The 16,157-nt window shown below is 44.6% G+C and overlaps 1 protein-coding gene across 2 annotated transcripts in view; it reads right to left on the bottom strand.

Moving 5' to 3' along the window:
* The window catches only part of MYH11 (myosin heavy chain 11), a 132,549-nt gene that overhangs the window by 59,688 nt on the left and 56,704 nt on the right, over window positions 1–16,157 (bottom strand). For both annotated transcript variants that reach the window (XM_073542911.1, XM_073542912.1), the window contains exon 5: window positions 211–313. In XM_073542911.1, the coding sequence (XP_073399012.1) occupies window positions 211–313 (103 nt within the window). The remainder of the gene's footprint in view (window positions 1–210; window positions 314–16,157) is intronic.

Below are 16,157 nucleotides of genomic sequence, written 5' to 3'. Positions count from 1 at the left end.
TATATAATATACAAAGTCTTCGCTACATATAAACACCAGAACTGAAATGTAGCTGTGTATTCTTAACATGTCAGATACTTGGCAGGAGAACAAATGGCCGGCGATACAACGTTTCTTTAACAGACTCCACCCTATGGAGAGTTTCTGAGTATTACCAGCCATCGTTGGCTTTTAGACATCAGTGATTTGTTATTAATGGACGCTACTTACAGTGATGGTGGTGTCCTTCTTTCCCTTGTGTGATGATGCCACCACGGCCAGGTACTGGATGACCTTCTTGGTATTCTCTGTCTTCCCAGCACCGGATTCACCTCTAAAATAAGAAGACAAAAATCCAATCAGGGGAGAAACTAAAAGAGTAGGTCCCATAGTCCCATTATTACATTGATTGGTTGTGATCGAAATTTTAAAATATCTTCATGTATACATCACCAACATATTCCCCATCGCGTGACACAAACAGGCGCTAAAAGTTTTGCTTTTTTTTAAGAGTTAATGAAAATCTCATAATATAAAAGAAAAGTAGAAGTTTAAGTAACGAATGATGAGATGCTGCTTTTTTTCTGTACAGAGTGAATCAAGTGAATTATGCCAAGTACTGCCCATACAGTGGGGATGGAGGCCCAGATCTGCACAGTGGCCCTCCGGGGGATTCCCTTGTTCTCCTATGGGCCAGTCTGAGTCTGTCTCAATCCCATTGAGAACCTGGGGTCAAGCGTCAAAAAGTGGGTGGCAAAACAAAAGTACAGAAATTGTGATAAAATCCAAGCAAAGATTAGACAACAATGGGCCTAGTAGCTGATATACAGCTGCCAGGGCGAAGGGTAGAAGTCTTGAAAAATAAGAGTCAACACAATAAAAAATTGAGTCTTTGCATAAAGTCTTTGCATGAGTGTAAAAGCTTATAACATGCTTAAAATTGTACTTGAGTAACCATAGAAATATCACAAAAAGATCTACTGAAGCAGTAAACTTTGTGAAAACCTTAATTTGTATCTGTCTAAAAACTTTTTGCCATGACTTTAGACTGCTTTGTATAAGAAGACCTTCGTGTTTTCTTGTCGGACACATTTTATTAGTTTACTGATGAGGCAGATTTTACTTTAATCACTATTTTTAATTACCGTACTTCTGGTGCATAAAAGTTGCAAATGTTTTGCACGAAGCTTGATTAGGCAAAAATGCTGCAGAAACTTTTATTAAATATTGGCGGGATGAGGATGCAAAGATGATGGACACATGGCCAACCACGGCATGAAAAATTCACTATCGTTTAGATGCACAAATTATAGCAGAAATCTACTCAACCTCATGACTGAAGCACTACTCAAACTTATGACTGGAGCACTACTCAAGCTCATGACTGGAGCACTACTGAAGCTCATGACTTGAGCACTACTCAAGCTCATGACTGGAGCACTACTCGAGCTCATGACTGGAGCACTACTTGAGCTCATGACTTTAGCACTACTCAAGCTCATGACTGGAGCACTACTCGAGCTCATGACTGGAGCACTACTCGAACTCATGACTGAAGCACTACTCAAGCTCATGACTGGAGCACTACTCAAGCTCATGACTGGAGCACTACTGAAGCTCATGACTGGAGCACTACTCAAGCTCATGACTGGAGCACTACTCAAGCTCATGACTGGAGCACTACTCGAGCTCATGACTGGAGCACTACTCGAGCTCATGACTGGAGCTCTATTCGAGCTTATGACTGGAGCTCTACTCGAGCTCATGACTGGAGCACTACTCGAGCTCATGACTGGAGCACTACTCGAGCTCATGACTGGAGCACTACTCGAGTTCATGACTGGATCACTACTCGAACTCATGACTGGAGCACTACTCGAGCTCATGACTGGAGCACTACTCAAGCTCATGACTGGAGCACTACTCAAGCTCATGACTGGAGCACTACTCGAGCTCATGACTGGAGCACTACTCAAGCTCATGACTGGAGCATTACTCGAGCTCATGACTGGAGCACTACTCGAGCTCATGACTGGAGCACTACTCGAACTGATGACTGGAGCACTACTCGAACTCATGACTGGAGCACTACTCAAGCTCATGACTGTAGCACTACTTGAGCTCATGACTGGAGCACTACTCAAGCTCATGACTGGAGCACTACTCAAACTCATGACAGAAGGGCTACTCAAGCTCATGACTGGAGCACTACTCAAGCTCATGACTGGAGCACTATTCAAGCTCATGACAGAAGGGCTACCCAAGCTCATGACTGCAGCACTACTCAAGTTCATGACTGGATCACTACTCGAACTCATGACTGGAGCACTACTCAAGCTTATGACTGGAGCACTACTCGAGCTCATGACTGGAGCACTACTCGACCTCATGACTGGAGCACTACTCGAACTCATGACTGGAGCACTACTCAAGCTCATGACTGGAGCACTACTCGAGCTCATGACTGGAGCACTACTCGAGCTCATGACTGGCTCAAGCTCATGACTGGAGCTCCACTCAAGCTCATTACAGAAGGGCTACTCAAGCTCATGACTGGAGCACTACTCAAGCTCATGACTGAAGCACTACTCAAGCTCATGACTGAAGCACTACTCAAGCTCATGACTGGAGCACTACTCGAACTCATGACTGGAGCACTACTCGAACTCATGACTGGAGCACTACTCGAACTCATGACTGGAGCACTACTCGAGCTCATGACTGGAGCACTACTCGAGCTCATGACTGGAGCACTACTCGAGCTCATGACTGGAGCACTACTCGAGCTCATGACTGGAGCACTACTCAAGCTCATGACTGGAGCACTACTCAAGCTCATGACAGAAGGGCTACTCAAGTTCATGACTGGAACACTACTCAAGCTCATGACTGGAGCGCTACTCAAGCTCATGACTGGAGCACTATTCAAGCTCATGACTGGAGCACTTCTCAAGCTCATGACTGGAGCATGTCTCAAGCTCATGACTGGAGCATGTCTCAAGCTCATGACTGAAGCACTACTCAAGCTCATGACTGAAGCACTACTCAAGCTCATGACTGAAGCACTACTCAAGCTCATGACTGGAGCACTTCTCAAGCTCATGACTGGAGCACTACTCAAGCTCATGACTGGAGCACTACTCAAGCTCATGACTGGAGCACTACTCAAGCTCATGACTGGAGCGCTACTCAAGCTCATGAGTCTGGAGCACTACTCGAGCCCATGACTGGAGCACTACTCGAGCTCATGACTGGAGCACAACTGGAGCTCATGACTGGAGCACTTCTCAAGCTCATGACTGGAGCACTTCTCAAGCTCATGACTGGAGCGCTACTCAAGCTCATGACTGGAGCACTATTCAAGCTCATGACTGGAGTGCTTCTCAAGCTCATGACTGGAGCACGTCTCAAGCTCATGACTGAAACACTACTCAAGCTCATGACTGAAGCACTATTCAAGCTCATGACTGAAGCACTACTCAAGCTCATGACTGAAGCACTACTCAAGCTCATGACTGGAGCACTTCTCAAGCTCATGACTGGAGCACTACTCAAGCTCATGACTGGAGCACTACTCAAGCTCATGACTGGAGCACTACTCAAGCTTATGACTGGAGCACTACTCAAGCTCATGACTGAAGCACTACTCAAGCTCATGAGTCTGGAGCACTACTCGAGCCAATGACTGGAGCACTACTCGAGCTCATGACTGGAGCACTACTGGAGCTCATGACTGGAGCACTTCTCAAGCTCATGACTGGAGCACTTCTCAAGCTCATGACTGGAGCACTACTCAAGCTCATTACTGGAGCACTACTCAAGCTCATGACTGGAGCCCTACTCAAGCTCATGACTGGAGCACTATTCGAGCTCATGACTGGAGCGCTACTCAAGATCATTACTGGAGCACTACTCGAGCTCAAGACTGGCGCGCTACTCAAGATCATTACTGGAGCACTACTCGAGCTCATGACTGGAGCGCTACTCAAGATCATTACTGGAGCACTACTCGAGCTCATGACTGGAGCACTTCTCGAGTTCATGACTGGATCACTACTCGAACTCATGACTGGAGCACTACTCGAGCTCATGACTGGAGCACTACTCAAGCTCATGACTGGAGCACTACTCAAGCTCATGACTGGAGCACTACTCGAGCTCATGACTGGAGCACTACTCAAGCTCATGACTGGAGCATTACTCGAGCTCATGACTGGAGCACTACTCGAGCTCATGACTGGAGCACTACTCGAACTGATGACTGGAGCACTACTCGAACTCATGACTGGAGCACTACTCAAGCTCATGACTGGAGCACTACTTGAGCTCATGACTGGAGCACTACTCAAGCTCATGACTGGAGCACTACTCGAACTCATGACAGAAGGGCTACTCAAGCTCATGACTGGAGCACTACTCAAGCTCATGACTGGAGCACTAGTCGAGCTCATGACTGGCTCAAGCTCATGACTGGAGCTCCACTCAAGCTCATTACAGAAGGGCTACTCAAGCTCATGACTGGAGCACTACTCAAGCTCATGACTGAAGCACTACTCAAGCTCATGACTGAAGCACTACTCAAGCTCATGACTGGAGCACTACTCGAACTCATGACTGGAGCACTACACGAACTCATGACTGGAGCACTACTCGAACTCATGACTGGAGCACTACTTGAGCTCATGACTGGAGCACTACTCGAGCTCATGACTGGAGCACTACTCGAGCTCATGACTGGAGCACTACTCAAGCTCATGACTGGAGCACTACTCAAGCTCATGACAGAAGGGCTACTCAAGTTCATGACTGGAACAATACTCAAGCTCATGACTGGAGCGCTACTCAAGCTCATGACTGGAGCACTTCTCAAGCTCATGACTGGAGCACGTCTCAAGCTCATGACTGAAGCACTACTCAAGCTCATGACTGAAGCACTACTCAAGCTCATGACTGAAGCACTACTCAAGCTCATGACTGAAGCACTACTCAAGCTCATGACTGGAGCACTTCTCAAGCTCATGACTGGAGCACTACTCAAGCTCATGACTGGAGCACTACTCAAGCTCATGACTGGAGCACTACTCAAGCTCATGACTGGAGCGCTACTCAAGCTCATGAGTCTGGAGCACTACTCGATCCCATGACTGGAGCACTACTCGAGCTCATGACTGGAGCACAACTGGAGCTCATGACTGGAGCACAACTGGAGCTCATGACTGGAGCACTTCTCAAGCTCATGACTGGAGCACTTCTCAAGCTCATGACTGGAGCGCTACTCAAGCTCATGACTGGAGCACTATTCAAGCTCATGACTGGAGTGCTTCTCAAGCTCATGACTGGAGCACGTCTCAAGCTCATGACTGAAGCACTACTCAAGCTCATGACTGAAGCACTATTCAAGCTCATGACTGAAGCACTACTCAAGCTCATGACTGAAGCACTACTCAAGCTCATGACTGGAGCACTACTCAAGCTCATGACTGGAGCACTACTCAAGCTTATGACTGGAGCACTACTCAAGCTCATGACTGAAGCACTACTCAAGCTCATGAGTCTGGAGCACTACTCAAGCCAATGACTGGAGCACTACTCGAGCTCATGACTGGAGCACTACTGGAGCTCATGACTGGAGCACTTCTCAAGCTCATGACTGGAGCACTTCTCAAGCTCATGACTGGAGCACTACTCAAGCTCATTACTGGAGCACTACTCAAGCTCATGACTGGAGCCCTACTCAAGCTCATGACTGGAGCACTATTCGAGCTCATGACTGGAGCGCTACTCAAGATCATTACTGGAGCACTACTCGAGCTCATGACTGGAGCGCTACTCAAGATCATTACTGGAGCACTACTCGAGCTCATGACTGGAGCACTTCTCAGGTACATGACTGGAGCCCTACTCAAACTCATGACTGAAGCAGATTTCTTCTTTTGGCACTTGTGAATTTCCAAAGGATATGCCAAATTAATTAAAAGGCATGTACCTCTTAATGAACTTGATACATCTTATACCAGCTAACTTTTTTTCCAGACTGGCATCAAAAACGCCAGTATTGATCATTTGGTCTTGGAGTATTAATTAGAATTACCATCTATACTTATTACAATCCGTAAATATTTCTAGGATGGAGGAGAATGTGGGATAACAATATTCAGACTGTAATTGCTTCCTATCTAATTGAATCAGTGTTGGCAGCTACATAATTTATGTTCATTGTGTTTAGATGACAAATGGTTTCATATTAATACCAGATTATTAGCATTAAAGTGAAGCAGCATCAGTGATCCCTAGTCATATGGCTAAGGGTTATCTGCTGATTATTATAGTAATGATTTGTCTCAATTTCCTCTAGTCTTGCTGTCAGATTGAGAAGATAATCTACGGAAACCTTCCACTCCAAGTGCACAAATCATGCCATAATTAACCCAAGGTGACCTCTTCATAGTTAAAATCAATTGCCTCAGGGATTTAACGGAATGAGTTCTTCTATACAGTAGTTCTCACTATTATCTAATATTGTATCATTAAATCATTGCAATATTTATTCCATAGTCTATGTAGATGTATAAGAATCGCACACGTACAATAGTTCTGTATGGCCTGATTTTATCATGCAGTTAACATGTAATTGTACCTCCACACCAGTAAAAGCGCTGTTATCCTCTTAAAGTGAATCTTTCAGCAGATTTTATATGTAATATGAGAGCAACATGATGTAGGGGCTGAGAACCTGATTCCAGCAATGTGTCACTTATTGGGTTGCTTCAATAAAATCAGTGTTTTATCAGCAGGAGATTATCATTACAGGACTAGATACTGCTCTGCCTATTATAACCCTGCCCCTCCCTACTGATTGGCAGATTTCTGCCTATGTAAGGTATACAGGGAAAGCTGCCAATCAGTGGTGTGGGCGCGGTTACATGCAGCTCAGCATTTGGAGAACTGCTGGATCAGTGATTGCATCAAAACTTTAGCAAGCAGCCCAGTAAGTGACATATCACTGGAATCAGAGTCTAAGCCTACAAATTATGCTGCTTTCAGATTACAATGCAAAATCTGCTGATAGAATTTGTCTAATATGTTAAAGGGAATCTATGTATACCCCAAGATTAGAAGGTACTGCCACCTCACGAATATCTTTCAGACTGTTACCATTATTTCATGTCAATTTCTGCTCCAGATTATTACTGTGGATTTCAGTTTTGCAGCATTTCTGCCACTGTACACTTTGCTGCAGAATATTCATTGCTATGTTGCTTGTCGTTATTGCATTGTAGGATATTATCATTTGTAGGCACCTATTTTACAGCTATAAGATTATATTTTATAGATATATTATTATTATATATATATGTATATATATATATATATATATATATATATATGGCACTACATGGCACAATATATGGAGGGCATACATAGAATAGAATGGACGGCACAGGGCTCTATTCTAAGGCCGGCTCGGACTATGGCAGGACTCCTAAATAAACATCATCCTTATAACAATACATTACTAAGATTTAATGCCCCATAATCCCAGTTTAGAAGCATTTTATTTACGAGCTGACACTGGAATTATTTAAGTTTCCTATTCACAATCAGCATGTGAAATCAGGGGAAGAGCCCCGATCCTGAGAAGTTGGCACAAGGTCTGGAAATACTACAATAATCCCTGACGGGGCTTTACCTAATCAATTCAGAAACCTTTACCGTAAAATTCTAAAAATTAGGGAATTGTGGCCCTTCGTCTTCAACAGGATTCCCAGTCATCCGCAAAAGAGTTCTGGATCCATCCTGCGTACCGTATATACTTGATTTAGGGACATTTTTGGGTTTGGTTCCTTCTTCTGTTTATCAAAGAGTAATCGCCATTTTATTTTTAATTTCATGAATCATTAGAAAACATGACAATAAGATTTTTTGCAACACATATTATTTGTGAAATCTGCTTCTTTCTCCTGCTGGGCTGATTTTTCACTCGCAATTCATGGGTAAAATCTGTATTCAGAAAAGACAGATTTCCCCATTACTGAGATAGGAGATGGCAGTTAGTTCTTTTAACATTTTGTGGAGAAGGGAGGAGCTAGAGGCCGACACAGACATCCTGCTGCAAGTTCTCTTGAAACAACATAGAACTTTATGATCACCAACTGTCATCTCTTATCTTAGTAGCCATAAAAATCTGCGTCCAATGAATACACATTTTACCCGGGAATTGAGAATTTTGTGAATGATCAGTCCAGAAAATAAATTTCCATGTGTAGCAGAAATTTCTGAAAATAAAATTAAAACAACGGTTAGTCTTTGAATATAGCACTGCAAGTACAGTGCCAGAGAACTACTAAGGTGTAATCAGTGATCAAGTGTTCTTAGGAATGCTTGATCTCAATTATTGGTCCGTGTAAACATGGTGGTGACCACCCACAGAACGAGCAAAATGCTTGTTCATCAGGTGATCGGATTGTTTATGTCAGCAAAAAGTCTGCCTATCAGCAGCACATCCCTTGTATAAACAGGAAACAGGGGATGTGCTGCCGATAACACAATACAGAATGGATGGTACAATAGTATCAGCCATTGTTCTGTCACCACCATTGTTCACCAGTCAATGTAAAGAGGACAGTAAAAAAGTCCTGATGGACTTGTATATGGTCAATCGGTGCTTGTTAAGGTGCATTGATGGACCAAACTCAGGACGTCTAAAAGCACCACTAATCTCACACTAAACAAAAAAAGGCAATAGCTGACCCAAGAACTAATGTGGAAAAGATGGGGGAATACAAGCTAGACCTCATCTGGAATACTGTGTCCAGTTCTGGGCACCACATTTAAAAAAAAAAGACATAGAAAAACTGGAGCAAGTTCAGAGAAGAGCGACCAGGATGGTGAGCGGAATGCAAAGTATGTCCTATGAGGAATGGTTAAAGGCTCTTGGAATGTTTAGCTTCCAAAAAAGAAGGTTAAGAGGAGACTTAATAGCTGCCTAAAAATATCTCAAGGGCTGTCACATTGTAGAGGGATCATCCTTATTCTCATTTGCACATGGAAACACGAGAAGAAATGGAATGAAACTGAAAAGGAGAAGATTAGATATTAGAAATAAAACTTTTTGACAGTGAGCGTGATCAATGAGTGGAACAGGCTGCCATGAGAGGTGGTGAGTTCTCCTTCAATGCAAGTCTTCAAGCAGAGACTGGACAGACATCTGTAGTGAGCAGGGGGTTGGACACGATGAGCCTAGAGGTCCCTCCAACTCTAACATTTTTTTTATTCTATGAAAATGAGTGCCCTCTTGAATGGCTGATGTTTTGCTTCCAAAACCTCCTGGATGCAGCTTTTCCAGATAGTTTCTTGTGCAATATTCCAGAAAGCCCCATTATTTGATGGACAACAAACATTAAAAAAGTACAAATTGCAGGTCAGGGGATGAGGCATGGAGGAGCGTCGCTTGAAAAAGGGCTCGGGTATGGCGAGATGTTAGCTTTAGGCACAACAGTATAAGAGATCCCAAATGTTGGCACGTTAGCTACAAGCATCCAAGGGAAGGGACATTGTCTATTGAAGTCTCTGAGAGCAGATAACCATGTTCTCATCCTACAATAAGTCCAAAAATGAGCTCCGGTAAAGAAAGCCTGAGATCTCTATATAAGGTGCGAGCGCGGGCTGCGATCCTGTGCCTTTGTTATACTTATGTGGTGGAGTAGATCAGAGTTACGGTTTGTTTAACTCGCCTTCGGTAGGAAATGAATGTATACACTTATCCTACACGTTGTATACACACTTATGGCGGGAGGTAAGGAGCAGATTCATCTGGCTCCTGAATTTATTTTAGCTGAACTTCAATCTGATTTTTTTTCTTTTACGAACTTCAAACCAAGAGTAAGGCAAAAAAATCACTGCAAATCCATATAATAAATCAGGTTAACTAGTCACTTAATTAAGGGGTTAAAAAAATGTAAAAAGTAAATTACCGTACTTGCAAGAATTTTTATAATTTAGATCCTGTAAAGATTATTAATGGTATATAACGGCTCACTATTGTATGGAGATAATTAGGGTATAGCTTTGTTTTGAGCCATAATGGTATCGTAAGGATATGTCTCTCTATTTTTTGTAATAATCTAATAGCTTTTCTAATTTGCTTTAATTAAAAAAAAATCCCTACTATTCCCTCTCTAATCTAACTACTTTATTTATTTTTTACCTATTTCCGTTTTGATGACATGGGATAGTTAAATGGGATATCGTCATGGGGCAGAGGCTGTGGTCACTGCTGCAGCCTCTGCCCTCACCCTGAAACAAAACGTCATCAGGGACATCCCATACTAGCTTCCTTTTTACTTTGCAATATTTTTTTCCGTGCACAGTGACAGTGCACTCCCTCGCTGGCTCTCATTAAAAGGGACGAGCCAATAACAGCGCACACTGTTAGTGTGCATTATAAGGAGAGAATGCGGTGAGCAGAGACCAGCCCTGGCCCCTAAAGTAACATCTGTTTTGGTGTGGGATTGGTCTCTGCTTGCCATTTTCTCTCCTTAAATGTGTGCTGAAAATGCGCTCTGTTACTGGCTCAACCCTGCTAATTAGAACCTGTGAGGGGGCGCACTGCCACTGTGCACCAAGAAGAATATTGCACATTAAGAATTTACACCGACCCATGCTCAGTACAGCAGGGACTAAAGCAACCCCAAAGCAAAGCCCATGATATAATGAATGCTTTTTTTTATTTTGTGGGTAAAGTGTATGTTACAACTGCAAAGAAATTACATAACTAGGGGAATCACTCTTTAAAAAAAAAACTGCACAAAAAATCATCTGGCCATAATGGCTATGGCTTGTGGGAGTTGGGAAGTGGACGCCACAAAGGCAAAACAATTGGTCTGGGCATAACATTCGTAAGGGGGGTACAGAAGATCCTGGATGAGCGTCACTGTGAACTGCATCAGCATCAACATTATGCCAATACAGCTGGAATTTTGTGTATGAGTGTAGAAGGATGGGGGGAAGCACAGAAGTGACAATAATACTTTTGGAGGGGGCATGATTATTTTTAAGGAGGGATTAATACTTTCTAGAGCGGCACTCAGTGCCATTGTTTGTTTTAAATGGAATCTGTCAGCAGGCTTTTGCAATGTAATCTGAGGGCAGCATGTGGTAAAAGACACAGATTTCAGTGATATGTCATTTATTAGGCTGTGTTCTGATGTTTCAACACAATGATTGTTTTATCAGCAGGAAGTTATCACTACCTGGACTATAGCTCATGTAAGCCCTGGTCCAGCCACGCCCCCTCCACTGATTAGCAGCTCACTGTCTATAGACAATGTACATAGAAAGCTGTGGTGTGATCAGGGGCAGCTTTATGAACTCTGCTACATCTAAAAACTCTGATTGTACCACAACTGCTGCACTCAGTAAACTAAGTGGTACATCGTTGGAATCAGGGTCTCTTTTCCTACATTATACTGCTCTCAGATGAAGCAGCAAAAACCTGGTGACAGATTCCCTTTAAAGGGCCATTATTAGTCGTAAAGGGGCATTATTAATGGGCTAAAGGGTACAATGCCTGCCTTGCTAAGGGCACTGCTACAAAAAGAAACAACTGCAAAAAAGTGCATAAGGCATCCTGATAACACCATGGAGAGGAGACAAACTGACAATCATTACTTGTCAGCCTACAATGACTTTATTTCATGCCAACCTTGTGGGACATGTAATGGGGAGCAGACATGCACCATATATCCCTGTGTGTGATATAGATACGATCCCGTGGGAACGCTCCAGACTTTCCCCATAGCTGTACCTTGCGGCTTGTGTTTTGGAAAGCTGAACTCTTTCATGGAGAGGAGCGTATGGAGTGTTGAAAGGTTACAGTGTGGTCAAAGCTACTTCGAATTGCATTTCCTTTCTCCCAGGCTCAAAGTGCCTATCTCTTGGCATTCTCAGAAATCCCGTCTCTCTGGCCTTATATGGCCTCATATCTTCCTAATTGTCATACCAGGCTCCCAGGCATTGCTGGCTAAATGCTCCCATACACAATGACACTTGTGCGCTATGTGTGATGGACGAGCAAACTAAAAGAAGAGAATGGGGATTACTACTCACTGATCCCTGACCGATTCACCCATCTGCTCTTCTGACATATTAATGCAAGAAATATTGGCATTTTCCATAAAATATGAATTCTTAACATTCGGCATTGAGCCATCCCTCTGTTATTCTTCCTGAAAATGTATGAGTAAATTGAAAGCTGGTGATACTGGGATGCCCTCACACCCAGGGCTGTGTGGTACTCGGTACCGGGCCCGGCGGATCTCAGTGGGAGTTGTCACGGTAGCTGTGACCCGGCCCGTGGCCCTGGGCTCCCATTGTAAATGTTCAGTGTGAATAAATAAGTCGTGACGCCACCTGTGGTGTTCGGCAATGTAGATGTTAGGCCGACGCTGCAGACAGATCCTCTGGGACAGATGGTGTGGTGCAGCAGGGATGGTATAGCCCTCCACAGGCAGGGCTGTTGTCAAAGGGCAGAGTAGATATGGTGACACTTAGGTGGTGTAGTGTCAGGCGCAGGGGATGTAGTGGTGTTGGGCAGGTTGACGCTGGAATAAATGGAGGACACCAGGGCATGTAGTTCCAACGCTTTACTCACAGTCTGTTGCACAAACAAGTGCCTGCTTCTATGCCGTGTCCTCCGGGTCTGGGACTCAGTCAACCCCCCAGGCCAGATGGAATACTCCTTTCCAACACTCCGCCAACTTGTGCCTTTCTGAACGTCTCCTCTTATAGCGCCTTTTAGATGAAGTACTCCTAGTACTGAGTTACCCTGGAGTTCCTCCTGGCTGATGTTCCTATGAACTCTATTTGTACGGCAGACAGCTGTAGCCTGCTTCCGGGACTCCTTGCTACTAAGTCCCGGATCACTATCCAGTTGCTGTTGTGCCCTCAAGTCTTGTGTGGGAATAAAGTGGTCACTACTTCTATTCCTCCGGTGTCTGCTGCAGGACCATTAGTATCCGTACAACCTCGGGGACCGGGCCCCGGCCTTGCGCTTAGAACTAATAGGAAGGGTTCTCTTCTCACCCACGTCCTCTGTTCTCTTTTACTCCATACGTTCCATGCTAATACTTTCCTTCTATGGAGAGTCAAGCTTTCAGTCTATGTTGCTCTCTCGTTCTCTCTTTCCCGTGCCAGCAGACCCAGATCACTGAGATCTGCTGCAGCACTTCCATCCGTCTATCCCTCTCTCTAGGGATCTTCTTCTCTCCAGCTCCTCAATCAACCACTGACTTACTAACTTAAACTCTTCCCGCTCCTTGAAATGTAATCTAACTCCACCCACCTCCCAGCACGTTTCGTGTTCCAAGCAGGGAGCCACCAATGGGTGCTTTGCTATACTCCAAGCAGGGAGGCACCGAAGGTGCTTTGCTACACTACTTTGTGTTGTGGGGTGCAGGCGTTGGAGCGTGGTCAGGAGTTTCCACCTTACCTGGATGATGGGGCACCACACCTCAGGAGGAGGTGCAGTACCTCTGTGGCAACTGAGCCTCAGGGGCGCCACAATGGCATTTGAGACTGTTGGGTCATTTGACCTAAAGAGGTGTATCACTATATAGTCTGATACACTCCCATCAGTTGTCATTGACATTATCGGGACACATGTTAATAAATGGAATGGTAGCACCCAAATAATTAATTCATACATTTCCAGGAGGAATAACAGAGGAATTACATAAAGCAGGAAAGCTACTCTTGCACTGCTAGTTCATTTATTACAAGAGATACAGTTAGGTCCATATATATTTGGACAGAGACAACATTTTTCTAATTTTGGTTCTAGACATTACCACAATGAATTTTAAACAAAACAATTCAGATGCAGTTGAAGTTCAGACTTTCAGCTTTCATTTGAGGGTATCCACATTAACATTGGATGAAGGGTTTAGGAGTTTCAGCTTCTTAACATGTCCCACCCTGTTTTTAAAGGGACCAAAAGTAATTGGACAATTGACTCCAAGGCTATTTCATGGACAGGTGTGGGCAATCCCTTCGTTATGTCATTCTCAATTAAGCAGATAAAAGGTCTGGAGTTGATTTGAGGTGTGGTGCTTGCATTTGGAAGGTTTTGCTGTGAAGGAAACATGCGGTCAAAGGAACTCTCCATGCAGGTGAAACAAACCATCCGTAAGCTACAAAAACAGAAAAAACCCATCCGAGAAATTGCTACAACATTAGGAGTGGCAAAATCTACAGTTTGGTACTTCCTGAGAAAGAAAGAAAGCACTGGTGAACTCATCAATGCAAAAAGACCTGGGCGCCCACGGAAGACAACAGTGTTGGATGATAGCAGAATAATCTCCATGGTGAAGAGAAACCCCTTCACAACAGCCAACCAAGTGAACAACACTCTCCAGGAGGTAGGGGTATCAATATCCAAATCTACCATAAAGAGAAGACTGCATGAAAGTAAATACAGAGGGTTCACTGCACGGTGCAAGCCACTCATAAGCATCAAGAATCAAAAGGCTAGACTGGACTTTGCTAAAAAAACATCTAAAAAAGCCAGCACAGTTCTGGAAGAACATTCTTTGGACAGATGAAACCAAGATCAACCTCTACCAAAATGATGGAAAGAGAAAAGTATGGCGAAGGCGTGGTACAGCTCATGACCCAAAGCATACCACATCATCTGTAAAACACGGCAGAGGCAGTGTGATGGCTTGGGCATGCATGGCTGCCAGTGGCACTGGGTCACTAGTGTTTATTGATGATGTGACACAGGACAGAAGCAGCCGAATGAATTCTGAGGTATTCAGAGCCATACTGTGTGCTCAGATCCAGCCAAATGCAGCCAAACTGATTGGTCGTTGTTTCATACTACAGATGGACAATGACCCAAAACATAAAGCCAAAACAACCCAGGAGTTTATTAAAGCAAAGAAGTGGAATATTCTTGATTGGCCAAGTCAGTCACCTGATCTCAACCCAATTGAGCATGCATTTCACTTGTTAAAGACTAAACTTCAGACAGAAAGGCCCACAAACAATCAGCACCTGAAAACCACCGCAGTGAAGGCCTGGCAGAGCATCAAAAAGGAGGAAACACAGCGTCTGGTGATGTCCATGAGGTCAAGACTTCAGGCAGTCATTGCCAACAAAGGGTTTTCAACCAAGTACTAGAAATGAACATTTTATTTACAATTATTTAATCCGTTCAATTACTTTTGGTCCCTTTAAAAACAGGGTGGCACATGTTGAGGAGCTGAAACTCCTAAACCCTTCATCCAATTTTAATGTGGATACCCTCAAATGAAAGCTGAAAGTCTGAACTTCAACTGCATCTGAATTGTTTTGCTTAAAATTCATTGTGGTAATGTCTAGAATCAAAAGTAGAAAAATGTTGTCTCTGTCCAAATATATATGGACCTAACTGTATGTCAGGAGAAATGAAAACAAACTCTATGTGACTGCAGACTGTTGAATTGCGACAGTGCGCAATGTGCACACTGTTATGACTCCCCTGTGTTACCGGTGACAACAGATGTGTCACGCCGCCACCGCATACTCACCCGGCCTCCGCTCCCACACCGCAGCCCCCGCCGCCCAACAGCCACGGCGATCCCTTCTGACAGGCTCGCGGCCGACAGGGTCTCTGCATGCAATGCGCATGCGCCATTGGCCGCGCCTCCCTCCTGTTACTTGTGCTCCGGCAATGCCCTGACCCGGAAGCACCTACAGACCAATGGCAGACCTGACAGGGCCATATCAGGCCTTTCCCCCCTGAGGGAGGCGCCTGATCGTTGTGTTTGCTAGCACACTGGGCCCTGCTTCCTCATGTACTCTCTGCAGTCTCGCAGTCCTGCCTTCCGTGATTCCTGCAGTAGCCTCGCAGTCCTGCCTTCCGTGGTCCCTGCAGTAGCCCGGCAGTCCGGTGCTCCGTGGCTCCATCCTGCTATCCACACTACAGTCCTTCAGTCCTACTCCAGTCCTACCTCCGGTGTTCCTGCTCTATCCTGCTATCCACACTCCAGTCCTTCAGTCCTACTCCAGTCCTGCCTCTGGTGTTCCTGCTCCATCCTGCTATCCACACTCCAGTCCTACTCCAGTCCTGCCTCCAGTGTTCCTGCTCCATCCTGCTATCCACACTCCAGTCCTTAAGTCCTACTCCAGTCCTGCCT

Source organism: Dendrobates tinctorius, unplaced genomic scaffold, assembly GCF_039654945.1.
Source record: "Dendrobates tinctorius isolate UK_male_01 unplaced genomic scaffold, ASM3965494v1 ptg000129l, whole genome shotgun sequence".
Taxonomy (NCBI): Eukaryota; Metazoa; Chordata; class Amphibia; order Anura; family Dendrobatidae; genus Dendrobates; species Dendrobates tinctorius.
Note: the sequence above shows the minus strand (reverse complement) of the source record. Positions and strands in the feature narration are given on the sequence as shown.